Source organism: Hylobates moloch, unplaced genomic scaffold (genome assembly GCF_009828535.3).
Source record: "Hylobates moloch isolate HMO894 unplaced genomic scaffold, HMol_V3 SCAFFOLD_13, whole genome shotgun sequence".
Lineage (NCBI taxonomy): Eukaryota > Metazoa > Chordata > Mammalia > Primates > Hylobatidae > Hylobates > Hylobates moloch.
This window is the reverse complement of record NW_026652288.1, coordinates 36,826,428-36,853,040: the sequence shown is the minus strand read 5'-3', so window position 1 is coordinate 36,853,040 and position 26,613 is coordinate 36,826,428. Positions and strand designations below refer to the sequence as shown.

Below are 26,613 nucleotides of genomic sequence, written 5' to 3'. Positions count from 1 at the left end.
AGATGCTCTGCCCGCCTCAGCCTCCCTAAGTGCTGGAATTACAGGCATGAGCCACCGCACCCGGCTGTGGCCATAGTTGTTAAGTCCCTATCTCCGTCTCTTCCAGCCTTTGTGTCTGGTTCGAGTAACTGACTCTGTCTCTGTTTCTCTCCACTAGAACTATGCAAAGGAGGGTTAGGACCCTACTCTTCCTCTTGCACCCCACACCTTGTCCATCAGCCAACAGATCTAGAATCTGCTCCCTCTGCATGCCATCCACAGCCCCCACCCTGGTCCTATCCTGCATCCTCTCCAACCTAGACTAACGCAGGGGCCTCCTCGCTGGTCTCCCTGCTCCTCTCCTCTGCCCCCTAGTCTGTCTGTCACAAACATCCCAGGGGATCCTGTGGCCGCCTGGGATAGATTGGGTCCTCCCCTGCTCACAGCCACATCCTGTGACAAAAGCCAAAGTCCTCACCGTGGCCCACAGGTCTCCAACGTCTGCTCTGTCACCTCTCTGCCACATCTCCCACTCTCCCCGTCACTCACCCTCCTCCAGCCACAAAGGCCTCCTCACTATTCCTTGAACAAGTCAGACATTCCCAGCTCAGGGCTTTGCACTGGCTGTTCCCTCTGCCTGGAATGCTCTTCCCTGCATGAGCACAGGGCTCCCTGCCTCACCTCCTTCAGGTCTTTACTCAAATGTCACCTTTCTATCAAAAGGTGAAAGGGGGGGACAAAAAAAAATGATCACTTTCTCAGTGAGGCCTCCCCTAATCATTCTGTGAAAGCATCAGCCATCAGCCCCTACCCTTCCTATCCCCCTGCCAGGCCCCTGTTTTTCTTTTTCTTTTCTTTTCCTTTTTTTTTTTTTTTTTTTTTTGAGACGGAGATTTTTGAGACAGAGTTTTGCTCTTGTCGCCCAGGCTGGAGTGCAATGGTGCAATCTCGGCTCACTGCAACCTCCTCCTCCCAGGTTCAAGTGATTCTCCTGCCTCAGCCTCCCAAGTAGCTGGGATTACAGGCGTGTGCCACCACACACTGCTAATTTTTATATTTTTAGTAGAGACGGGGTTTCGCGATGATGGCCAGGCTGGTCTCGAACTCCTGACCGCAGGTGATCCACTCGCCTCGGCCTCCCAAAGTGCTAGGACAGGCGTGAGCCACCGCACCCGGGTCCACCATTGCTCTTAATGCCATTTCACACACTATATCTCTTAATTTTTTATTTTAATTTTATTTTTTAATTATTTATTTTTTGTGACGGAGTCTTGCTCTGTTGGCCAGGCTGGAGAGCAGTGGTGTGATCTTGGCTCACTGCAACCTCCACCTACTGGATTCAAGTGATTCTCCTGCCTCAGCCTCCTGAGTAGCTGGGATTACAAGCACTAATCTTTTGCATTTTTGGTAGAGACAGGTGGGGTTTCACCATGTTAGCCAGGCTGGTCTCAAACTCCTGACTCAGATGATCTGCCCGCCTCAGCCTCCCAAAGTGTTGGGATTACAGGCGTGAGCCACGGTGCCCAGCCCTTTTTTCCTTTTTAGAGACAGGGTCTTGCTCTATCACCCAGGCTGGAGTACAGTGGCACCATCATAGCTCACTGCAGCCGCAAACTCCAGGGCTCAAGATCCTCCCGCCTCAGCCTCCTGAGTAGCTGGGACCACAGGCATGCACCACCATACCCAGCTAATTTTTTAACTTTTTGTAGAGATAGAGATGGGTCTCACTACGTTGCCCAGAATGGCTCCTGGGCTCAAGTGATCCTCCTGCCTCAGCCTCCCAACGTGCTGAGATTATAGGCATGAGGCCCTGCACCTGGCCCTAATCTACTTCCTTATAAAGTTCAGCACTTCTCTCCCCAGCTAGGATGTCAGTCCCACGAGGGGAAAGAATTTATCCATTTTGTTCAATATTGTATCCCTAGATACCTAGAACAGGGCTTGGCACACAGCAGGGGCTCAGTAAATAATGAGTGAATGAATGAATGTATGTATGGGCTTTGAGTTATTCATTCTCTTTCCATCTCTTGCTTGTATCTCTCTCTCTCTGTCTCGCATTTGAGACAGTGGCTCACCCTGTCACCCAGGCTGGAATGCAGTGGCGCAATCTCGGCTCAAGGCAACCTCCACCTTCCAGGTTCAAGCGATTCTCCTGCCTCAGCCTCCCAAGTAGCTGGGACTACAGGCACGTGCCAACATGCCCAACTAATTTTTGTATTTTTAGTAGAGATGGGTTTTCACCATGTTACCCAGGCTGGTCTTGAACTGCTGGGCTCCAGCAATCCTCCCATCTCAGCCTCCCAAAGTGCTGAGATTCTAGGCATGAGCCACTGTGCCTGGCCATTTGTACCTCTCGTTCTTTCTTTGCAACTGCCTCTCCATCACTTGCCTGTCTCTTGTCTCTCAGTGTCTCTCTCTCTCTTTCCATCTCTGTCTCTGTGTCGTCCACTAGGAAGACACCTCCCTGAAGTCCAGGTCCTCTTCTGTCTTCCTCATCAGGCACTGTTCACACCTGTCACAGGCCTTTGACACATGACAAGTGTTGGCCAACAGCTGTGGAACCAACATTGCGAATGGCCGAAAGCCTTTGTCTCTCCCCATGCCTCTGGTGGAGCTGTCTGCCATTTTCACTCTGAATCTCCATGACTCTCTCTTGGCCTGTTTCTTTTTCTTTTTCTTTTTCAGGTAGTTTCACTCTTTTGTCCAAGCTGGAGTGCAGCGGCATGATCTCGGCTCACTGCAACCTCCACCCCCACCTGGGTTCAAGCGATTCTCCTGCATCAGCCTCCCAAGTAGCTGGGATTACAGGTGCACCCCACCACACCTGGCTAAGTTTTGTATTTTTAGTAGAGACGGGATTTCACCATGTTGGCCAGGCTGGTCTTGAACTTCTGACCTCAGGTGATCCACCCGCCTCAGCCTCCCAAAGTGCTGGGATTACAGGCTTGGGCCACCACACCTGGCCAGCCTCAGTTTCCTTCTCTGAGTTTTTCTGCTTTTCATTCAGCCATTTCTCAGTTTTTTGTTTTTGTTTTTGTTTTTATTTTGTGGTGAGACTGAGTCTCGCTCTGTCGCCCAGGCTGGAGTGCAGTGGCGTGATCTCAGCTCACTGCAAAACCTCTGCCTCCCAAGTTCAAGTAAGTCTCCTGCCTCTGCCCCCCAACTAACTGGGATTCCAGGTATGTGCCACCATGCCTGGCTAATTTTAGTTTTTGTTTTTGTTTTTTTCTGAGACAGAGGGACTTCCTCTGTCACCCAGGCTGGAGTGCAGTGGCGTAATCTCAGCTCACCGCAACCTCTGCCTCCCAGGTTCTAAGCGATTCTCCTGCTTCAGCCTCTGGAGTAGCCAGGATTACAGGTGCCCGCCACCACACCCGGCTAATTTGTATACTTTTAGCAGAGACGAGGTTTCACCATATTGGTCAGGCTGTTCTCGAACTCCTGACCTCAGGTGATCCACCCGCCTCGGCCTCCCAAAGTGCTGGGATTACAGGCGTGAGCCACCTCACCTGGCCATCCCTCACCTTTCACTAGCAGAAAGCAGTATCATGAAATGGTTATTAATTGCGATTCTGATCCCAGAGTGCTAGGGCTTCGGTACCCAAGAGGCTGAGTGACCCTGGGCACTTAGTCTATGTTTGTAGAATTCATTCATTCATTCATTCATTCATTCATTTCACAGAGAGGATGGGGGTGATAATGCCGGCCAGGTGCTGTGGATCCGTCCTGTCTGTTCCCTGCTGTGTTTGTGGAAGTCCCTGCTTCCCTGGGTCTCTGTCCTTCCACCTCTTGGGGCAGAATAATCCACCTTTTTCTGTCTCTGTGTCTCTGGCAAGCATTCATTTAGCACTGGCTCCGGACTGCAGTGCTGGGAGATGTCAGGGACACAACGATGACTAAGTCAGCCCCAGGCTTGCCGTCAGGGTGCCCCTGGTTCAGACGCATCCAGACAGTATCAAACTCAAAAGCAGACAGAGGACTGGGCATGGTGGCTCACACTTGTAATTCCAGCACTTTGGGAGGCCAAGGTGGGTAGATTGCTTGAGCTCAGGACTTTGAGACCAGCCTGGGCAACATGATGAAATCCCGTTTCTACCAAAAAACACAAAAATTGGCCGGGTGCGGTGGCTCATGCCTGTAATCCCAGCACTTTGGGAGGCTGAGGCGGGTGGATCACAAGGTCAGGAGTTTGAGACCAGCCTGGCCAACATGGCAAAACCCCATCTCTACTAAAAATACAAAAATTAGCTGGGCGTGGGTGGCGGGCACCTGTATTCCCACCTACTCAGGAGGCTGAGGCAGGAGAATCGCTTGAACCCGGGAGGTGGAGGCAGTGAGCCAAGATCATGCCATCATCACCCTGTCTCTAATAAGTACAAAAAAAAATTAGCTGGGCGTGGTGGCGCATCCCTGTAATCCCAGCTACTCGGGAGGCTGAGGCAGGAGAATCACTTGAACCCAGGAGGTGGAGGTTGCAGTGAGCTGAGATTGCGCCACTGCACTCAAGCCTGGGTAACAGAATGAAACTCCGTCTCAAAAATAATAATAATAATAATTTTACAAAGTTAAAAAAAAATCTAGGGCTGGAAGAAGCTGGGAAAAAGACAAGGAACTAGGGACGCAGCCACCCCAGACGACCCCTACTCACCTTGACCCTGAAGGGGCAGCGGGTCTGGTCCACCAGCATGATGTTCTCAGGCTTGAGATCAGCGTGGATGATCGCCAGCTCCTTGAGCCGGGCCAGGGCTCTGAGCACCTGCAGGGTGACTGTACGGATGTGGCGGGCAGGGAGGGGCACGAAATTGTTCTCCTTCTGGAACTCGAAAAGGTTTTGCTCCAGCAGCTCGAAGACCAGGTAGAACTTGAGGGCATCGTGGAAGAACTCAAGGAAGCGGACGACGTGGGCCTCCTCAGGGTCTAGGCCTCGCATGCAGTGCAGCAGCTTCAGCTCGTTCTTGATGGTGCAGTTGCGGTAGGCGTCGTTCTTGAGGATCTTGATGGCCACCATCTCGCCCGTGCTCCGCCGCCAGCCCTTGGCTACCTCCCCGAAGGTCCCCTTGCCCAAGACCTCGATGATGTCGTAGCAGTCGGTCTCCGACTGGATGGTGGCCATGGTGCCGCTGCTGCCAGACACTGCCCTGCCCAGGCCCCTGTGCCACTGGCTCTGCCGCCCAGGCCTCCCGCCTGGCCGCCGACACAGCGGGCCCACCAGTGGGGGAAAGAGAACCGCACTCGTGCCTCCTCCTATGAGGTTGGCCTCTGCTTCCCTGGCACCCCCAAGCCCCCAGGCCACACTGTCAGTCTGCGAGGGGCTGCAGCCCTCCCCGAAAGCCCTCCTGGTTTGGGATGAGGGGCCCCAGGCCCTCATCGCTGGGTTCCAGCGCTGTTGAGTGGCTCTGGTTCTGTTGTTGGAGACCTGAGCCCTGGCTGGAGTGGGGGTGGGGTGCCAGGCTGGGCCCCCTCCCCCGCCCAGTGGCAGAACCTTGCAAAGACCAAACAGGTGAAGTGTTGACAGAGGGGAGTCTAATCGTGGGCCTTGGGCATACAGGATTGGGGATAAGGCAGGAGTGAGGAGAGGTGGGCTTCTTGAGCTTGGGAGATGTGATGTGTGTGTGTCTGTGTTCAGAAAACTCCTGTCCCAGCCTGTGGCTACTGCAGGGTAAGGTTGTAAAAGGCCCTGAATGCGAGGCTAAGGAGTTTGGACTCTGTTCTGAGGGCACTGGGGAGCCACAGAAGGGCTTTGAGCAGGGGACGGCAGGGTCACATATGAGTGTCAGAAAGTTATTGTATGAAAAAGGATAGGTTGGAGCGGGTAAGAGTGGAAGCCCCAAGCCAGGGAAAGAGTCCAGGACAGGGCACAGATGGGAGAGGTTGGGGAGGGGAGGGCAAGGCCAATGGACACTCAGAAGGCCAGGAGGAGCAGCTGGGAGACCGACAGTTTAGGGGAAAGGCGGGAACTGTCTAAGACCAGGCCTAGGGCTCTGGCATGAAGGGGCAGTCCCCGAGAAATGGACATGGATAAGAAGCAGCTTGGGGGAGATATTGAGGCCAAATTAGAAAATGTATTTATTTTTGGCTGGGTGCGGTGGGTCACGCCTGTAATCCCAGCACTTTGGGAGGCCAAGGAGGGCAGATCATAAGGCAGGAGATCGAGACCATCCTGGCTAACACGGTGAAACTCCCTACTAAAAATACTAAAAATTAGCCAGGCGTAGTGGAGGGCGCCTGTAGTCCCAGCTACTTGGGAGGCTAAGGCAGAAGAATAGCTTGAACCCGGGAGATGGAGGTTGCAATGAGCCGAGATTGCACCACTGCACTCCAGCCTGGGTGACAGAGCGAGACTCCATATCAAAAAAAAAAAAAAGTATTCATTTTTATTTATCTTTTTAATTTTTTGTAGAAATGGGGTCTCACTATGTTGTCCAGGCTGGTCTCAAGTGATCCTCCTGGCCTCAGGTGATCCTCCTGCCTCGACCTTCCAAAGTGCTGGGATTGTAGGCATGAGCCACCACTCCAGCCGGATTAGAATATTTGACATCGGGCCGGGCTCAGTGGCTCATGCCTGTAATCCCAGCACTTTGGGAGGCCGAGGCCGGTGGATCACCTGAGGTCAGGAGTGAGACCAGCCTGACCAACATGGAGAAACCCCATCTCTACTAAAAATACAAAATTAGCCGGGTGTAGTGGCACCAGGCTGTAGTGGCACATGCCTGTAGTCCCAGCTACTCGGGAGGCTGAGGTCGGGAGGCTGAGGTATAAGAATCGCTTGAACGCGGGAGGCGGGGGTTGCAGTGAGCCAAGATTGCGCCATTGCACTCCAGCCTGGGCAACAAGAGCAAAATTCCATCTCAAAAAAAAAAAAAAAAAAGGAAAAGAAAACATCAAAACATTTAAACAAGGATGAAGTGCTTTAGAAGTCTTATCTGATCCCTTACAACATACAAAGTAGGGATTTTATGGAAGAGAAAATCAAGGCACAAAGAAGTTTTTAAAGTGCCTAGCCAGGAGCAGTGGCTCACGCTTGTAATCCCAGCACTTTGAGAGGCCAAGGCGGGCGGATCACCTGAGGTCAGGAGTTTGAGACTGCCTTCTCTGCATCTCCCCTAGACCAGCCTGGCCAACATGACAAAACCCCGTCTCCACTAAAAATACAAAAATTAGCTGGGCGTGGTGGTGTACACCTGTAGTTCCAGCTACTTGGGAGGCTGAGGTCAGGAGGCTGAGGTATGAGAATCGCTTGAACCTAGGAGGCAGAGGTTGCTGTGAGCCAAGATTGCACCACTGCACTCCAGCATGGGCGACAGAGTGAGACTCTGTCTCAAAAAATAAAAATAAATAAATAAATAATAAAATAAAATGCCTAAGGTCACCCAAGTGACTGCCAGAGACAGCCTCTGACCCTAAGCAGCCTGGCTCCAGCGCCAAGCTCTGAACCACCACCCACACAACCTCCTAAAAACCAGGAGACCTGGGGAAGGTGTGCAGAAGCTGCTGGGTCCCCAAGGGGATGCAGGAGAGAGTTTGGGAGTTGTCAGCACAGAAAGGAGGCGTGGAAGCCATGGGGAAGGGTGATGTACCCTAGGGAGGGTGTGGGGGTGGACAAGGGCCCGGGAGGAACCTCCAGTGCCCAAGGAGCATGGGGAGAGAGAGGTGTGGGGAAGAGGAGCAAGTGTCAGGAAGATCGAAGGGGCCTTGAAGAATCAGGACAAGAGAGACAAAGGAAACCCTCAGGCGTGGCCACGGGGCGGTCACTGCTGACACAGACAAGGTAGGAGGAAAACCCCAAATGCTAGGGTCTTGGAAATGGGGGTGCACCATGAGTGTAGATAACTCCTGCCATGTTTGGTGGGGGCAAAGAAAAAGTGTGTGGTGAGAGTGACCTGAGGAGGGCCGGCTTGAAGGGACAAGGTAGTCAAGTGAGTGGGGGATTCTGCCAGGCCCCTCATCCACGGAGACAGGATAGGGAGATGTGAGCAGAGTGGGGGGCTGTCGGGGCGAGACTTGGGACCAGATATTGAGTCTCCTTAGTCCAGTGTGGGACATCACAGAGAGACGTGGAGGAGGCTGGAGGCCCTGCTGGGAGCCTCAGGACTTAGATCCCGAATTGGGATGGCAGGGATGGATGGCCCATCGCCCCTGGGAGCTGAGACCAGCACTGACAGGTGCTGAGGACCCTGGGACCTAGTTCCAAGAGGCGGCTGTGTTTTGGGGGTAGAGGCTTTGAGGGGACCAGGATCGGCCTTCCTGGGTGAGGCCAGAGTGGACAGGGCAGTCAAACCAGCCAAACAGGAAAGAGAAGGCCAGGATGTGTAGAAGTGCCCTCACCGGCAGAGGGCAGGTGGGGAGCAACCAGCCTGGTAGGAGTGGGTCCCCCAGGACAGGCAGGCTTCCTGGCAGAGGGGTCCCGAAGCTGTGCTCTGCCAGGGAACATCCCAGAGTCCTCTTTAATAACCCCTGGGAATTCTCAAGGGCTAGGGACGTCTCCCCTCCCACCACAGCCTGCCCCAAGGCCATCTTGAGTCTTTGTTGTTGTTTTTGTTGAAACAGTCTGGCTCTGTTGCCCAGGCTGGAATGCAGGGGCACCTCATGGCTCACTGCAGCCTCGACCTCCCGGGCTCAAGTGATCCTCCCACCTCAGCCTCCCGAGTAGCTGGGATTACAGGCACGGGCCACCATGCCTGGATATTTTTTGTATTTTTTTGTAGAGGTGAGGTATCCCTATGTTTCCCAGGCTGGTCTTAAACTCCCGGGCTCAAGCAATCCTCCTGCTTTGGCCTCCCAAGTGCTGGGCTTACAGGCATAAGCCACTGCGTCCAACCCACCCTGACTCTTCTCAGACCAGGTATGACCTGTTTCTCCCCTCACACCAGAGGTTCCCCTCAGGCCAGGCTCAGGCGACCCCTAGAACCTCCTCTTTGGAGACTGCCTTCTCTGCATCTCCCCTTTACCCACTCCTGCCCCTCCCTGCCCCCTATGCACACAGAGGAGACAAATACACGGCTACTTCCAGATTATTTTATTCACATGGCTTGGTGGGGTACAGGCACTCCTGCCAGAGAGACAGGAGCAGGCCTCCCCGCCAGCCCTGGTCAGTCACCCACCTCCCGGCCCTCTTAGGGTTAGTGCTAGTTATCACACACACGACAGCGAGGGGGTAGAGAAAGGAAGGCAAGAAGGGATCCCCATCTGACCAGGGGCTTCAGACAGCCACAGCCTGAGTCCCCTCCATCCTGGCCAGGCCTGAAGCCCCTGTCTCTGAAAACCCCACGCTGGGCAGCCGCACCCGGAATCCACCCTCTTCCTGGTCCCCACTCCCACTCCGGGCCTTGGGGCTTAGGGACACCCTGGGGAAGCGGAACTTGGGTGACTTCTCTCTGACAGGGGACTTGGGGGCTGCATCGCCCTCCTGCCCCCGAGAGGCTTTAGAAGGGGCCGCCAGGCCTACACGTGGCAAGCGGACCCGGACCCGGCCCCGGCGACCCAAGGCCCCTTCCCCACTGCCCTCTTCCTCCTCCTCCTCCTCGGGGCTGGGGGAGCCTTCCCCAGTGACCATCTCACTTTGGCTGAAGCCCACTCGGGGCAGCCTGAGTTTGGGGCTCTTGGCCTTCTCACCCTCCTCGGCCCCCTCCTTGGCCCGCGCCAGGCCAAACCGGGGAAGCCGCACCTTGAGCTTGTGTCCGGCCTCTCCCTCCCCCTCTGCCACCTGGTACTCGGCGTGGTTGCCCCCGGGTGGCGAGAGCTCCACGTCGGGCAGTGAGAGGCGGAAGGTACGCTCGGCCCCTGGGGGCTGTTCCTCAGCACCCTCGCCCCCCACCCTAGCTCCGGCCCCCAGTGTGGGCAACTTCAGCCTCAGCCCACCCTCGCCTGTGGCCGCCTCGCCCGCCTGCACCTCTCGGCTTAGCCCCACGTCCAGCTCAAGCTGGGGCACTGTCACGGTGGGCATCTTGAAGACACCCTCACCCACCAGCAGCTCCCCACCTGCAACCTGGGCTCCAGGCAGAGACAGGGTCACCTGGGGCACCTGAACCCTGCAGCCTGCTGTGCCCTCTGCTGAAGGGGCTGTACTGTCAGCCTGCTGCCCTGGGGTACGTGCCTCCCCAAAGCCGGTCAGCTCCACCTGCGGCAGGGAGATGCCCAGCGGAGGCATCCTCAGCCCCGCCTCATGGCCCTCAGTGACCACCTGCCTGGCTGTGGACACCTTCAGGCCTGACAGCTGCATTCCACTGACAGCCACAGCTCCCTCTGCCCTCCCTTCCTCCTGGGTGCCCAGCGTGACCAGCTCCACCTCGGGGATCTTAAGCTGCACGTCGGTGGACTCAGCCTTTTCCCCCGGGCTGGCACGCTCACCTTGAACTTCTGCTTCCTTCCCTCGAGCCAGCCCAAAGGAGGGCATTTTCAGCTTGGGCATCTTCACCCTCCCATCCCAGCCCCAGCCCTTGCCCTCCAACTCAGTCACCCCTGGCACTAGTTCTGCTGCCTCAGTGTCCCGGCCTCTGACCCCAAACTTAGGCAGAGCAAACCTGGGCCCCTTGAACTTGAGGTCAGCCCCTGCCACCTCTACCTTGCCCGAGGGCAGGTGGGCATCCAGGCTGAGCTGTGGGATGGACAGATCGAGGGCAGGCAGCAGGCCTCCCTCCCCGGCCCCTTTGGCCTCAGCCTCAGCCCCCACCCGAGCCTTGGGTAGTGAGATGGCGAATTTGGATACCTTCAGCTTGGTAGCTCGCCCAGCCCCCTCAGCCTCTGCCTTAGCCATCTTTGGCCCCGAGAGTCCAAACTTAGGTAAGGAGAACTTGGAAGAGGGCTTGACTTTCATCTCCATCGTCTCCAGCCGCCCTTCCTCAATTTCCACGGCGGGCAGCTGTGGAGTGACAATTTCAACAGAGGGCACTCGGAAGCCCACTTCCCTGACCCCTGCTGCCACCTCGGGGCCCTCCGCCCGCTCTACCTTGCCCATTTTAGCGGCTGGGACCTGCCCCTGCAGGCCAAGTGCTCCCGGCAGGTCTAGCTCCACTGAGGGCAGAGTGAGAGAGGGGACACCCACATGAGCCTCACCATCCACCTCTGGCTGCAGACAGGGAAGTGTTACCAGCTTCCCTGAGACCTCAGCACCCGCCTCGCCTGGCTTGCCACGTGATGGGGACTCTGCCCTCCCTAGCTTGGGCATGGTCATCTTGGGCATGGTCATCTTGGGCATCTTGAAGCCAAATTCCATCCCTTCTGCCTGTTCTGCCTTGGTGGCCTTTAGCTGCACCTCTGGAGCCCTGGGCAGCTTCACCTCTGGTGCCTTCGGAAGATGCATGTCGGGAAGCTTCGGCACTTGCATTTCCGGCAGCCGAATCTCTGACACTTTCGGCAGCTGCACCTCAGGGAGGTGCACATCGGGCACAGCCATCTCAGGCACCTTGGGGAGTTTTATCTCTGGGAGCTTCATGTCAGGGACTTTCATTTCGGAGACTTTGGGCAGCTGCACCTCTGGGAGGTGTACATCGGGCACAGCCATTTCAGGCACCTTGGGGAGTTTCATCTCTGAGACTTTTGGCAGCTGCACCTCGGGGAGTCGAACCTCTGGCACAGCCATCTCGGGCATTTTAGGGAGTTTCATCTCTGGGACTTTCGGGAGCTGCACTTCCGGGAGGTGCACATCCGGCACGGCCATCTCGGGCACCTTCGGGAGTTTCACTTCAGGGAGTTTCATCTCAGGGAGCTTCATCTCTGGGACTTTCGGGAGCTGCACTTCCGGGAGGTGCACATCGGGCACGGCCATCTCGGGCACTTTCGGGAGTTGCACTTCAGGGAGTTTCATCTCAGGAAGTTTCATCTCAGGCACCTTTGGAAGCTTCATCTCAGGGACTTTCATCTCTGGCACTTTCGGCAGCTGCACCTCTGGAAGCCGCACCTCTGGCACAGCTACCTCTGACACCTCTGGGAGTTTCATCTCTGACACTTTGGGCAGCTGCACCTCTGGAAGCCGCACCTCCGGCACAGCCATCTCTGGCACCTTTGGGAGTTTCATCTCTGACACTTTGGGCAGCTGTACCTCTGGAAGCCGCACCTCCGGCACAGCCATCTCTGGCACCTTTGGGAGTTTCATCTCTGACACCTTGGGGAGCTCCACCTCTGGGAGTCGAACCTCTGGAAGGGCTGCCTCAGGCACTTTTGGAAGTTTGACCTCAGGAGGCTTGGGGAGCTTCACTTCAGGTCCCTTGGGCACCTTGACCTCGGGTCCTGACACTCCGATGCCAAGGGAGGGCATCTTGATGGTGGGCAGCTTCAGCTTGCTCTCTACAACTTCAGGCGCAGCGGGCCGGGGCTCCAAGAGGGAAAGCCCAAAGGTGGGCATTCGAAGTCTGGGACCTTTCACCCTGGCCTCAGGGCTGACCTTGGCTGCCTTGGCCTCAGCAACTTCCTTGGCTCGAGCCCCAAATCGGGGGAAACTAAGGCGGGGCATCTTCAGGGCCACCTCAGGTGCCTCTCCCCGGGCCTCCACCTCCGCACCCGGCAAGGCCAGGTCCACCCCCACAGTCGGTGCTGCCACATCCAGGGTGGGCACCACTACCGACACAGCCCCTTCCCGGGTCTCTAGGCAGGGAAGTGTGGGCAGAGTGGGCAGTGAGGGCAAGGCAGGCAGCTCCACCTGGGGGACCTGGATCCCCACGGCTGGGGCCTCCACAGCAGGAGGAGCCGGGGCTCCAAGCCCAAGGGTTGGCAGGTGGAGGGCAAAGCCACCAGCTGCCTCTGCTGAGGGGGCAGCCTTGGGGGCTGAGACCTGGGGGACACCCACCTCGGCCCCTGGCAGCCGGGGCCCAACCAGCTCCACCTGAGGGGCTGTGAAACGAGCTCCTGCGGCCACCTCAGCCTCCACCTTGGCCTTCCTAGGGGGAGGAGCGGCGGCGGCCAGCCGGGCTGCCTGAGCCTCTTCGGCCACTTCTCGTACACGCAGCCGAGGCAGCTGGAGGCGCCGGCGGGCAGGGGCGGCCGGGACAGGACCCTTGACAGCCTCGGCTTTGAGGCCCCGACGCAGGCGGGAGAACTTGGGAAAGGAGAACTCGACGTCAACAGGGGCCAGGTCAGCGGGGACCCCCAGGGCCCCAGGCACCATCTTCTTCTTCTTCACGGGGGACAGACTCTGGATGTTCTGGGGAGAGAGGAGAGAGGCGGGAGGCGGTGGGACAGTGGGAGGCTGGGAGTGGACAGGAAGAGCCCCACCTGGTATTGGACCAGGCTGGGGTTGCACTGGGTCAAGTATCTTGTTCCCCAAACATCATCCCCACTTCTTGCCTGTCATTTCACCATGAGTGCCCAGGAAAGCAGGCAGCCATTTAGAATCTCCAAATGAGTCAACAGGAGTGTAGGGACTGGGACCCAAGATTTCTAGATCCTGATCCGGGATTTTCCCCAACATCCTCATTCTAGAGATGGGGAAACTGAGGCCCAGGGAGGAAAATAAATTTGTCCAGGGCCACTCAGCAGTAATTGGGCTGGCACTCAGGCTGGAATCTGGCTTCCCTGGCTCCAAATAGCCTGGTTCAGGACCCCTAGCAAGCCTGGATCCGATGGTGGGGACGCCTCTGCGAGGTGGGTGAGGGCCCTGGGCTGGGGTGGGTCTGTCCCCCTTCCCGGGAAAGAGTTTGGGGCAGAGAGGAAGGGGCAGAGGGTGGAATTAGCTTGGGTTAGTGACAAGACAGAGGGCAAGGTTGGCCCACGATGGTGGGGAATGGGGCTCACGGCGCAGAGACCGGATCTCTGGGGCAGTCCAGGGCCGGGGCCGGGCTAAGCACGCGTACCAGCTTGGCCACCTTGGCCCGCGGGCCCTTGATCTCGTAGCCAGACACGGTCCCGGGCCGCAGCGCCAGGTCCCCGGTGGGCACAGTGCGCTTCAGGCAGAAGGAGACTTTGTAAGGCTCGGCGCATTGCAGCAGGCGTAGTGCGTCCTCGTACTTGAAGTTCTCGAAGAACACTCGGGCACTCAGCAGCTGGTCCCCTGCGGGCGAAGTGGAGGTGCGCAGCACGTGGGCATCTCCCGGCTGCGCCCGGGCCTAGTTCTGCCCACTTGCACGGAGCCCCCGCGGTGAGGACCCGCCCCAAATTTTAGTCTCTCCAATCCCCAGCGCAGGATTGAGTCGCAGTTACGCTAGTCCCCGCCCCATGACCTTATCCCCACCCCCTGCAATGAACAAAGCCGCGCCCACTCAGGTCACGCCTGCACCTTGTCGCTCCCCTACCCATCCTTACGTTTCAGATACTGACTTTGCTTCTTTTACCGAGAGAACAGAATCAGAAGGGAACTTCCAGAAGCTCCCACACTGTCTGTTCACCCCCTTTCTCCTGCGGCGACTTACTCCACTCGCCTTCCTGTTCCTGGGGATGAACTAACCCCACTCCTAGCTCAGGGCAATCCCTCCACCGCCTTCTCAGGGACATCCTCCAGCAATTCTCTCCTCTTCCCACATCATCAAGTGTCCTTCTTGTCTACATTATTCCCACCAGCATACAAACATATTATTATTTCTCGCATAAGAAAGGTTGTCACTCCCCCGGAGCTCCTGCCCTATTGATCTGTTCACCTTAATAGGCAAAAGGTATTGAGTTCTCCAGTGGCGTTATTACCAGCTCTCCAATCACACCTCTGACCCTGCTTTCCAACACGCACATCTGAACTGCTCCTCTCAAGGTCCCAGGCAGTGACCTCTGTATAGTAAGTCCAAGGGTCAAGTCCCAGGCCTCATCTGCTTAAACCACTCAGCATCTGATCTAACCTCACTCTCTCTTTCATACCCTTGCTTCCTTTGGCTTCCAAGGTGCCACACCCTCTGGAGCATCTCTGGGAGTTCCTTGTCAGTCTCCATAGATGTTTGCTTTCCCTCTGCCTGATTTCTTTCTCTTTTCTAAACAGTCTCACTATGTTGCCCAGGCTAATGTTGCCCAGTCCAGTCTCAAATTCCTAGGCTCAACTGATCCTCCCACCCCAGCCTCCCAAAATGTTGATATTACAGGCGTGAGCCACTACACCCAGCTTTTTTTTTATTTCTTTTTTTGTTTGAGAAGGAGTCTTTCTCTGTCCCCCAGGCTGGAGTGCAGTGGCGCGATCTCGGCTCATTGCAAGCTCCGCCTCCCGGGTTTACGCCATTCTCCTGCCTCAGCCTCCCGAGTAGCTGGGACTACGGGCGCCCACCAACATGCCCGGCTAATTTTTTTTTTGTATTTTTAGTAGAGACGGGGTTTCACCGTGTTAGCCAGGATGGTCTCGATCTCCTGACCTCATGATCCTTCCGCCTCGGCCTCTCAAAGTGCTGGGATTACAGGCTTGAGCCACCGCGCCCGGCCACTACACCCAGCTTTTTTTTTTTTTTTTTTTAAGATGTAGTTTTGCTCTTGTTGCCCAGGCTGGAGTGCAATGGCGCAATCTTGGCTCACCGCAACCTCTGCCTCCTGGGTTCAAGCGACCCTCCTGCCTCAGCCTCCCGAGTAGCTGGGACCACAGGCATGCGCCACCACGTCCGGCTAATTTTGTATTTTTAGTATAGACGGGGTTTCTCCATGTTGGTCAGGCTGGTCTCGAACTCCCGACGTCAGGTGATCTGCCCACCTTGGCCTCTCAAAGTGTTGGCATTACAGGCGTGAGCCACCGTGCCCAGCCCCCCCCCCCTTTTTTTTTTAAAGACAAGATCTCGCCAGGTGCAGTGCTTTAATATGTCTCTCCCGGCTGGGCGCGGTGGCTCACGCCTGTAATCCCAGCACTTTGGGAGGCCGAGGTGGGCGGATCACAAGGTCAGGAGATCGAGACCATCCTGGCTAACACGGTGAAACCCTGTCTCTACTAAAAATACAAAAAATTAGCCGGGCGTGGTGGTGGGTGCCTGTAGTCCCAGCTACTAGGGAGGCTGAGGCAGGAGAATGGTGAGGCAGGAGAATGGTGTGAACCCAGGAAGCGGAGCTTGCAGTGAGCCGAGACTGCACCACTGCACTCCAGCCTGGGCAACAGAGCGAGACTCTGTTTCAAAAAAAAAAAAAAAAAAGTCTCTCCCCACTGGAATGTAAGCTCCATAAGTGCAGGGACTGTTGTTCACTGTTTTGTTCACGGCTGTAGCCCAAGCAGCTAAGATAATGTCTGAAATAGGGTGGGGCACGGTGGCTCACACCTGTAATCCCAGCACTTTGGGAGACTGAGGCGGATGGATCACCTGAGGTCGGGAGTTCGAGACCAGCCTGGCCAACATGGTGAAACCCCGTCTCTACTAAAAATACAAAAATTAGCCGGGCGTGGTGGAGGGCACCTGTAATCCCAGCTACTCAGGAAGCTGAGGCAGGAGAATCGCTTGAACCAGGGAGTCGGAGGTGGCAGTGAGCCGAGATCGTGCCATTGCACTCCAGCCTGGGCAACAAGAGAGAAACTCCGTATCAAAATAAATAAATAAATAAATAAAGTCTGAAATAGAAGGCACTAATAAATAGTTGTTGCATGAATAAATCACGTCAGCTTCATCCGTTTCCTAAAACATCCTTTACTTACAAAGCTCCTCTTCCCAACCCCTCTAAGTGGCTCACTCCACCCGTTTCTCCTGCCCCAAGAACAAAAACATTTACTAGCACTCACGTAGTTAAGCACTATGTGCCACTTAGCTATGTGCTAAGTGTTTTCACATACTGACTCGTTAAATCCTCAATACATAATAACCCCATACTAGAATAAGTCCCATTTCAGAGATGAGAAAACTGAGGCACAGAAAGATCACAAGCTAGTAAACGGGGAATGTGGAATTCGCACCCAGACAGTGAACCTCCGGAGTTTGCTGTGAACGGTCAGCAAAGCTCCGCCCCAAGCCCTTAACCCCGCCTCCTGGTCGCCGGTCACGCCCCCATACCCCGGTGAGTTTCAGCCTCTCTTTGGACCCAAGGCTGACTCCTAACCCCGCCCCGCAGTTCGACCCCGCCCCACACCCCGGGCCGGCCCACCTTCCTGCAGGCTGAGGCTCCTGGCGGCGGGTGAGTCCTCGCGCAACTCCCGAACGAAGATTCCCTCTTTGCCGCCGCCCGCTACGTTGATGCCGCTGACCCCGGTCTGCGCCTCCGTCTCCACGATAATTTCCACCAACTCCGCCCGCCTCAGCTCCTGCAGAGGGAGGCGAGGTGTCGCATTGGGGCTCTAGGGCCGGACCTCGCCCAGAGCCCGCCATTGCGCTCAACAGTGGCTCATATACATATATATACATATATATGTATATATATTTAGAGACGGGGGTTGGGGGCGGTCTCGCCACATTGCCCAGGCTGGTCTCGAACTCCTCCTGGGCCCAAGCGATCTTCCCGCCTCGGCCTCCCAAAGTGCTGGGATTACAGGCGTGAGCCACCGCGCCCGGCCAAAAGCAGCTGTTCAGCGGGTCTTCAGGGCACACGCCCCTCGGCGCTGCCCTCGCAGGACGTCGGGGCACACCCATTCCGGCGTCTCCCCTTTAAGCAAGCCCGCGGGCGGCTGGCTTTCTAGGACCCGCGGAACGGTTAAACAGCTCTGCGGGCCGGCTGGCTTCTCCAAGGCCCTAGAGCGGCAGTCGAAAGGGGTTAGGGGAGGAGACGGGGTTGTACAGGGAGAGACTGCGTCAGAGTGGGCTGGAGAGAACTTGAGTTGTGATTGAGAGGCGGGACAAGGATCGTGGGGGCGTGGTCAGGTTGGGGGGCGGGGCTGGGGGGTTGGTGCGGGTCGGCGGGGGCGGTTGGTGCGGGTAGGAGGGGTAAGAGAGCACAGGCCTGGGAGGAAGAGCCAAATGAGGTATAGAAGCGTGCAAAAGATAGGAGAGGAATGTGGCCAGAGTTTATGGGGGGTTATTTGGAGCTGGGGTGGAGACCCCTATTATTTTTTTGTGGGGGGAGACAGGGTCTCTCACTCTGTCCCCAGGCTTGAGTGCAGTGGTGTGATCATGGCTCACTGCAGCCTCCACCTCCTAAACTCAAGCAGACCTTCCGCTCCGGTCTCCCAAGTAGTTGAGATCACAGGCACGCGCCACCACGCCCAGCTAATTTTTAATTTTTTTTTTTTTAAGAGACAGGGGTATCACTGTGTTGCCCAGGCTGGTCTCAAACTCCTGGCCTCAAGAGATTCTCCTGTCTCAGCCTCCCAAAGCCCTGGGATTACAGGCATGAGCCACTGCATCTGGCCCCGAGACCCATATTCTACCAGCTGAATTTAACTATGGGGGAGGGGCTTTAATTACAGCAGAACAAGAGAATAGTTGAGGATGGGATTCTGAGGAAGGGGCTGGCTGGACCTTCAAGCCGTCTGGGATTCGGGGGACAGGGAGTGGGATTTGCCTCCCTGCAGGCTTGAATGTGTGTGAGAATGTGCTCTATTGTAAATTCAATGACCCGAAGACCTGTGAAACACCCACAGGAGAGGGAATCCAGTGAAGGGGGTCTGCGTGGGTAATGAATGGGACTGGCAGACATGGCATTCCCGGTATTTACTGTAAATGATGCAGATTGGACCTGGCCCAGAAGCCACTATGGGATTCACAATAGGGCTTCCCAGAAGAGGCAGTGACAAACCTGGATCCTGTCTAGGAATCCAATCTGCTGTGTGTCTTAGGAAGAATCTTGCCCTCTCTGGACCCACTTCCCTGCTGCAAAATAGGGTAAACATAGGCATACTGGAAGGAGGTTGCAGTAGGGATCTGAGAGGACGCTGTCATGGTCAGCGCACTGGGGCCAGCACAGACTGGAATTGAGCCCAGGACTTGGAGGGAGAGCAGGTCTAGGCCACATGCCCCACAGCAGTGGCCCCAAGGGACTAGGGGGCTGAGCAGGGCAGTGTGGGTAAGAAGAGTTGTGGCTGGGGCTGTAGGGAACAGCATGACCACCAATACCACCCTTTGGCTCAGCAGGCCCTGGGCTCAGCATTTTATGTGCAGGATCTCTCTCTCTCTTTTTTTTTTTTTTTTTTTTTGAGGTGGAATCTTGCTCTGTCACCCAGGCTGGGAGTGCAGTGGCACAATCTTGGCTCACTGCAACCTCCGCCTCCCGGGTCAAGCGATTCTCCTACCTCAGCCTCTCGAGTAGCTGGGACTACAGGTGCGCGCCACCACACCCAGCTAATTTTTGTATTTTTAGTACAGATGGAGTTTCACCATGTTGGCCAGGATGGTCTCGATCTCTTGACTTCATGATCCACCCGCTTCAGCCTCCCAGAGTGCTGAGATGACAGGCATGAGCCACCGCGCCCGGCCTCTTTTTTTTTTTAAGAGTTGGAGTCAGGCCGGGCGCGGTAGCTCACACCTATAATCCCAGCACTTTGGGAGGCCGAGGCAGGAGGATCACCTGAGGTCAGGAGTTCGAGACCAGCCTGGCCAACATGGCGAAACTCCATCTCTACTAAAAGTCCTAAAATTAGCCAGGCGTGGTGGTGGGCACCTGTAATCCCAGCTACTCGGGAGGCGGAGGCAGGAGAATCGCTTGAACCTGGGAGGCGGAGGTTGCAGTGAGCTGAAATCACACCACTGCACTCTAGCCTGGGTGACAAGACCAAGACTCCATATCAAAAAAAAAAAAAAAAAATAGAGTCGGAGTCTTGTTGTTTTGCCCAGGCTGGTCTCCAACTCCTAGGCTCAAGGGATCCTCTGGCCTCAGCCTCCCAGAGTGTTGGGATTACAGGTATGAGCCACTGAACACAGCCTGCAGGATCTCATTTCATCCTCTCCCCAGAGCCTTGGGCAGTCACAGAGGAGGACACTAAGGCCCAGAGAGATAAAGTGACTTGCCTAATGCCCTGTAGCAAGTTAAGTGGCTGGGCCTCAACCTTAAGTCTGTGACCCCAGAACCCATAGGCCATCCTATGGGCAGAAAACTCCTGGCGCTCTACCCACTGCCTCTCACCCCCAGTAGCAGCTTGGCCCCTGTAACAGTAGACCCGCTCTGTGCCTGGTATACAGTAAGACACGGTCGATGCCAGTCCACCATCTCAGTAACAGTGACAGCAGCTGCCATTCAAAGAGGCTTCCTCAGCACCAGACTCTGCAGATGGCTCAAGCGTGAGTTCTCAGAGGTGGAGATCATTACCTCCATTTCTTTTCTTTTTTTTTGGGGACAGAGTCTCGCTGCGACCCCCAGGCTGGAGTGCAATGATGTGATCTCGACTCACTGCAACCTCCGCCTCCTGGGTTCAAGCGATTCTTCTGCCTCAGCCTCCTGAGTAGCTGGGACTACAGGCGTGCGCCATCATGCCTGGCTAATTTTTGTATTTTTAGCAGAGATGGGGTTTCACCGTATTGGTCAGGCTGGTCCTGAACTCCTAACCTCAAGTGATCCGCCTGCCTTGGCCTCCCAAAGTGCTGGGATTATAGGCGTGAGCCACTGCGCCCGGCCCCATTACCTCCATTTCACTGGGAAACTGAGGCTCAAAGAGGTGAGATCATCTGCCCAGGGCCACACAGCTGAAGTGGTAGGGTTGGGATTTGAGCCATGGGTCCAAGCCCATGTCCTTAATAACCCTTACATTATATGCCCGTGTGTGTGTGTGTGTGTGTGTGTGTGTGTGTGTGTGTGTGTGTGTGTGTGTGTGTGTTTAGACAGGGTCTTTTTTTTTTTTTTTACTTTGTTTTTCTTATTTATTCTTTCCACACAGGAGACTTAATGAGACAGGATCTTGCTCTTTCACCCAGGCTGGCGTGCAGTGGTTCCATCATATCTCACTGCAACCTCAACCTCCTGGGTTCAGGTGATCCTCCCACCTCAGCCTCCTGAGGAGCTGGGACTACAGGAATGCACCACCAAACCTGGCTAATTTTTTTTTTCCAGTAGAGATAGGGTCTCCCTATGTTGCCCAGGCTCGTCTCAAACTCCTAGGCTTTAGCGATCCTCCTGCCTCGGCCTCCCAAAGTGCTGGAATTCCAGGCCAGAGCCACTGCACCTGGCATATACTGCCTCTTCTGATGAAGGGTTTCTGCTGGATTTTCTTCAGCTCCTTATTAATTTAGCTCCTTTATGCGCCAATGAATTCACTGCTTTGAGTCTTAGCCTGTGCCAGATGCTGCACTAAGGACATTACATATGTTAATTTTCTTCCCCTCACAGTGACCCATAAAATAGACCCTGTTATTATTTCCATTTCACAGATGGAGGGAATGAGGCACAGAGAGGCCAGAAAGTGTCTCCTTGCTGCCCTAGTCTGTGCCTCCCCATTGCCCTCAAGTGCGCCTTGCAGGACATGTGGGCACTCACCTCGGCACTCCGGCTCCTGGCCTCCATGGCGTTGCTGGGAGGCACCTGCACCCCAGGATCCTGTGTCCTCTCCCCTTTCTGCTGCAGAACCAGCTTCAGTTCTGCATGGAGCAGCTGCCTCTGAGCCTGCGGGAGGACAGCAGTGGAGGCTTGAGGCCAGGAGAGGATGAGAGATGGAGGCCATGCTTACAGGGAGAGAGCAGGGTGGGTATTGGAAGGGGAGAAGGGCCCCCACCCCAGCTGTCCTCTCACCGCTGCCTGGGCGCAGGCACTTCCTCCTAATAGGAGCCCAGCCCGAGGTGCCACACAGCTGTCTGCAGGGCTCACGCCCTTCCGCGGGGTTCTTGCTGCCTGCCAGGGAAAGACCAGGATGTGAAGCTCCAGGCAGGCGAGGAAGGGGTGGGGAGGGGCATGTGGCACCAGCCTGCGCTCACCTGAGGGTCACCTCCAGCTCCTTGGGCCTCCTGGGTCCGGGGCTCTAAGAAGAATAATGTGAGCAGTGTTATTGGCTAACACCCACCGATGACTTCCTGCGTGCCTGACCCTGCTGCGTTCTGCTGATACCCTATCCCCATCATGCAGGTGGGAAGCTGAGCCTCAGAAGACCTTTACCCAGGATGACTCAGCTGGACAACACACGGTAAAGCCAAAACTCACTCCGAGGCCTGTCTGGCAGCAGAGCCCCCATGCCAAAGATCTTGGCCAACTGAGGGGGCCAAATTCACTAAAAAATAATTGCTATTTGAGACAGGGTCTAGCTCTATTGCCCAGGCTGGAGTGCAGTGGTGCAATCACAGCACACTGCTGCCTCGGTCTCTGGGCTCAGGCGATCCTCCCACCTTGGCCTCCTGAGTAGCTGGCACCACAGGTGCATGCCACAACACCCGGCTACGGTTTTTTGTTTGTTTGTTTGTTTTTGTGTGTGTGTGAGAGAGAGAGTTTCGCTCTGTCACCCAGGCTGGAGTGCAATGGCGCGATCATGGCTCACTGCAGCCTCCAACTCCTGGGTTCAAGAGATTCTCCTGCCTCAGCCTCCCGAGTAGTTGGGACTACAGGCACGCACCTTGGGCCTACAGGTACGCACCACCATACCCGGCTAATTGTTGTATTTTTAGTAGAGACGGAGTTTCACCATGCTGGCCAGGCTGGTCTTGAACTCCTGACTGCAAGTGATCTGCCCACCTTGGCCTCCCAAAGTGCTGGAATTACAGGCATGAGCCACCACACCCGGCAACACCAGGTTAATTTTTTAAATTAATTTGTAGAGATGGAGTCTCCTTAGGTTGCCCAAACTGATCTCCAACTCCTGGGCTCATGTTATCCTCCTGCCTCAGCCTCTCGAAGCTATAAAATAATTATAGCCACTCCCATGTACTCCCAGTGAGCAAATCACAGTGCCTCTCTGTGCTTCAGTTACCTTTATAAAATGAGAAGAATAAGAGCTCTTACCTCGCAGGGCTGTTCCGAGGATCAAATGAGTTAATAAGTGTAAAGTGCTAGGCACCTGGCAGGTGCTTTATAAATACTTGCTATTATTATTATTATTATTATTATTATTATTTTGAGACAGAGTCTCGCTCTGTTGTCCAAGCTGGAGTGAAGTGGTGCGAATTCGGCTTACTACAACCTCTGCCTCCTGGGTTCAAGTGATTCTCCTGCCTCAGCCTCCCATGTAGCTGGGATTACAGGTGCCCGCCACCACGCCTGGCTACTTTTCATATTTTTAGTAGAGATGGGGTTTCACCATGTTGGCCAGGCTGGTCTCAAACTCCTGACCTCAGGTGATCCACATGCCTCGGCCTCCCGAAGTGCTGGGATTACAGGCGTGAGCCACTGCACCTGTCAGGCCATTATTATTACTAAGAACTTCCTATGGCCCTGACCTTGTGTCGAGCGCCCCACATGCTCCACTGCACATGGCCCTCAGCACAGCCTTGTGCAATCAGCTACTACTGAGCCCATTACAGAGGAGACACCCGAGGCTGGGGGAAGGGATGTCACTAGCCCAGGTCACAAATGGTCGAGCCAGGACTTGAATTTGTCTGAAGGCTCCAGCCCTTTATCTGGGTAGTAATAATACCTGATGGGTACTCAGTGGTTAGTATTTGCTGGTCCCCGTGCTAAGACCTTCACTTTCTACCTCACCTCGGAAAACCCCATTTCCTGAGAGGCCAAAAGAACTTGCTCAAGGCCTCATAGCACAGCCAGAAGGAGGCAAAGCTGAAATTCCCATGCAGCCACACGCCAGGCCCATCTGGGGAAATGGAGATGAATACTGTCTCCCCCAACCCCCGACTCTGGGCTTGTCCTCACAGCCCCCACCTGGCATGCCAACCCGCCAACCCCTATTGCACAGGGAAAGGTCAGGCCTCACGCGGCACATTCCCTCACACAATGGCCCGTCTGCTGTGCTCAGTTGCATTCCGCCCCTGCCCACCCACCCTGGCCACACAATGGCCTTTCATAGCTCATCACTGGCCAGGACAGAGGACATGGGGACCCCTTAACACTCCCACAGCACCCACGCCCCCCACAGTGTAAGAGGGCTTCTTTCTGCATTTCCTAGGGGTCCTGGTCTCTGTGGCCTTCCTTGGGATCCCCTGTGAGCCCCCTGCCCCTTCCAGGCTGTGCCAGGACTTGAACTTGTCTAAAAACTCCAGCACGGCCTGGGCACGTGGCTTAGGCCTGTAATCCCAACACTTTAGGAGGCCGAGGTGGGTGGATCATGAGGTCAGGGGTTCGAGACCAGCCTGGCCAACATGGTGAAACCCCGTTTCTACTAAAAATACAAAAATTAGCCAGGCGTGGCAGCGTGCGCCTGTAATCCCAGCTACTTGGGAGGCTGAGGCAGGAAAATCACTTGAGCCCGGGAAGCGGAGGTTGCGGTGAGCTGAGAATGCACCACTGCACTCCAGCCTGTGCGACAGAGAGAGACTCCATCTCAAAAAATAAAATAAAATAAAAAAAGCTCCAGCGCTTTAGCTGGACAATCATCATAACAACTGATGGGTGCTGAGTGGTTAGTATTAACATTAGCTAGTCCCTGCACTGAGACCTTGTCTGCCACGTCTGGGGCACTTCCTCTGACTTGGGTCCTGTGCTAGCACCCATAGGCCTCAAAATCGCCTTAGATGTTATGGCTGTTACAGGGGTGGAAACTGAGGCTCACAGAGGGGTCACCCAGCCAGAAAGGGGCAGAGCTAGGACCTGTGCCTGCCCTTCACCCCTGCTTCACCTTAATTTTGCATTGGTGGCTCTGCGCACTGGGGCAGGAGCTGGGTTGGGCAGGAGGGGGCCAACGGTGCTAGAAACACACCCAGGCCAGGTGCCGGGCCTGGGCCGGGCAGGCACTTTACATACTTGACCTTGTGGGACCCCGTTTAACTGATGAGTCGATGAGAGTTAAGAGACCCGTGACACACTGACAGAGTTGAGACTTGAGCCCAGGTGTGAAAGCGAACTCAGTTCCCTTACCCAGGACTGAGATACAGACACAGAGTCCTGAGCTGGGGACACTAGAAGCCTGAACCTTGTAGGTGGTAGTGGAGGGGGTCTCCTGGGTCCCAAGCTGTCTGTCCCAGGCCCATGGCTGTGAGGGTCATGCCCAGAGCCTGGCACAGGAAGTTCAGGCGGGGCAGGGACAAGAGAGAGTGCCCTCCTTCTTCGTCCCTGCCTGGGACAGGCACCAAGCCCAGGTTATATTTAGCCCAACTGTGCTCTTCCTGAGCCACGTACCCAGCCCCTGGGGTAAGGTGGGGGCAGCTTCGGAAGGAAACCCACAGAGAGGACTCTGTGTTCCCAGCTCTGCCTATCCCACTAGGCAGGGGAAGGAGGGGTGGGGAGGGTCCCTGCCTTGTGTTAGGGGCAGATCTACTGGGACCAGGCAGACACTCCAGATGCCAGTAGCCTATTTCTTGGGTGGTTACTGTGGCGTGACCCTGGCACATGCCAGAGCTTTCAGAATCTCCAGGGTCCCCATTTCTTGAGCACCTACTGTGTGCTAAGTAAGATCCTTCCTGTCTTGGCTCCTTAAATCTTTGTAAAATCTCCCTGGAGTGGGTACAACAGAGATATCCATTTCAGATGCGACTCATGCCCTTCAGAGCAGCTGGGAGCAAGGGGTTTTCATTTGGAGGCTGCTGAGGGATTGGCTGAGGGCATTGCCCTTCTGGCCCTCTTTCCCTGGTGAATGCCACCAACTTCACTTGGGAACTCTGCCTGCTCAGAGCCTCAGCTTTCCCCAGCCACCAGCGTGATCTCCCATAGTAATGGGGGTCGGGGGTTGAGCTGACTCATCCAGACCTGTAAACATTATCCAAGGCCACCTAGGGGGTCAGGGGGAGTTAAGGCAGTGGCCTCTGGCTGCCTCGGTTAGTCCCTGCTCCAGCACTTCCCAGGTGTGAGGACTTGGGCAAGATCCTTCATCTCTGGGGCCTCAGTTTCTCCATCTGCAAAATGGAGCCAATAAGAATGGCTTTGAAGATTTGTGAGAGAACAGCAGGTGCTTAGACTATCCCTCGTATATAGTAAATGCTTAATTAATATAAACTCGTCTCTGACAGCAACACGGAGAGTATGGAGGGAGGGAGGTGTGCATCTCAGTGTTGCACCTCCAACCTTTGCTCCTCAGTGGCCCCCACTTTCTCTGCTACCAAAGTGGGGCTTTGGCTGAGAGACAAAACCCAGCTCAGGCACCAGCCTCCCACCAACAGGATCCATGCTGCCTCCGTAACACCCTACTCCAGGGATCCACCCCAGGCATCCTGCCCCAGCTCTGGTGTTTGTTAGTTTGTTTTTTGGAGACAGGGTCTCCCTCTGTCACTGAGACTGGAGTGCAGAGGTGTGATCACGGCTCACTGCAGCCCCGACCTCCTGGGCCCAACCCAATTTCCCATCTCAGCCTCCAGAGTAGCTGGGACCACAGGCATGTACCACCATGCCCAGCTAATTAAAAAAAATTTTTTTTTGTAGAGATGGGGCCTCTCTATGTGGCCCAGGCTGGTCTCGAACTCCTGGGCTTAAGCAGTCCTGCCGCCTCAGCCTCCCAAAGTGCTGGGATTATAGGCATGAGCCACCATGCCTGGCTGCCCTAGCTCTTTAAAAGCAGCGACTCATTTACTCTGGCACCAGCCCTGTGAGGTAGCCTCCAGACATCAGCCCAGTTTAGAGATGGGGAAACAGAGGCACAAAGGATGAAGCATCTTGCCCAAGGCTGCACAGCCAGAAAGGAGAGGAAAGGGGATTTGAACCACTAGCTCCAAAGTCTGTACCTTTAACACCTACACCACACAGCTTCCCGAGCCCCCAGGCCCCCTCCCAGCACCTCCTGGGACCCTGAACCTCATTCCCACAGTGTCTCAGCCTGGCCAGGGAAGGGACCGGCCAGCTGATCTCTTACCGCTGAGCCTCCAGACACCTCGAGAGCTCCTG

The 26,613-nt window shown here is 55.6% G+C and overlaps 2 protein-coding genes across 2 annotated transcripts in view; both read right to left on the bottom strand.

Annotated features, from left to right (window-relative positions):
- The window catches only part of HIPK4 (homeodomain interacting protein kinase 4), an 11,740-nt gene extending 6,367 nt beyond the window's left edge, over positions 1-5,373 (bottom strand). The window contains exon 1 of the mRNA XM_032172916.2: positions 4,628-5,373. Within this exon, the coding sequence (XP_032028807.1) occupies positions 4,628-5,347 (720 nt within the window). The 5' untranslated portion in view covers positions 5,348-5,373. The remainder of the gene's footprint in view (positions 1-4,627) is intronic.
- A 3,542-nt stretch (positions 5,374-8,915) lies between these two features.
- PRX (periaxin) lies at positions 8,916-26,613 on the bottom strand. The gene is made up of 7 exons (XM_032172889.2): positions 26,582-26,613; positions 21,618-21,661; positions 21,436-21,534; positions 21,184-21,309; positions 16,933-17,089; positions 13,764-13,960; positions 8,916-13,114 (listed from the first exon to the last, which is right to left on the bottom strand). Exons 4-7 carry the CDS (start codon positions 21,208-21,210, stop codon positions 9,179-9,181), a joined length of 4,317 nt encoding a protein of 1,438 aa, XP_032028780.1. The 5' UTR covers positions 21,211-21,309; positions 21,436-21,534; positions 21,618-21,661; positions 26,582-26,613; the 3' UTR covers positions 8,916-9,178.

Coding starts and splice junctions, on each gene's coding strand:
- PRX (XM_032172889.2), bottom strand. CDS start 21,210: ATGGAGGCCAGGAGCCGGAGTGCCGAG. Junction 17,090..21,183: donor CCAGGAGCCGGAGTGCCGAG/GTGAGTGCCCAC, acceptor CTCCCTCTGCAG/GAGCTGAGGCGGGCGGAGTT. Junction 13,115..13,763: donor GGGCCAAGGTGGCCAAGCTG/GTACGCGTGCTT, acceptor CTCTCTCCCCAG/AACATCCAGAGTCTGTCCCC.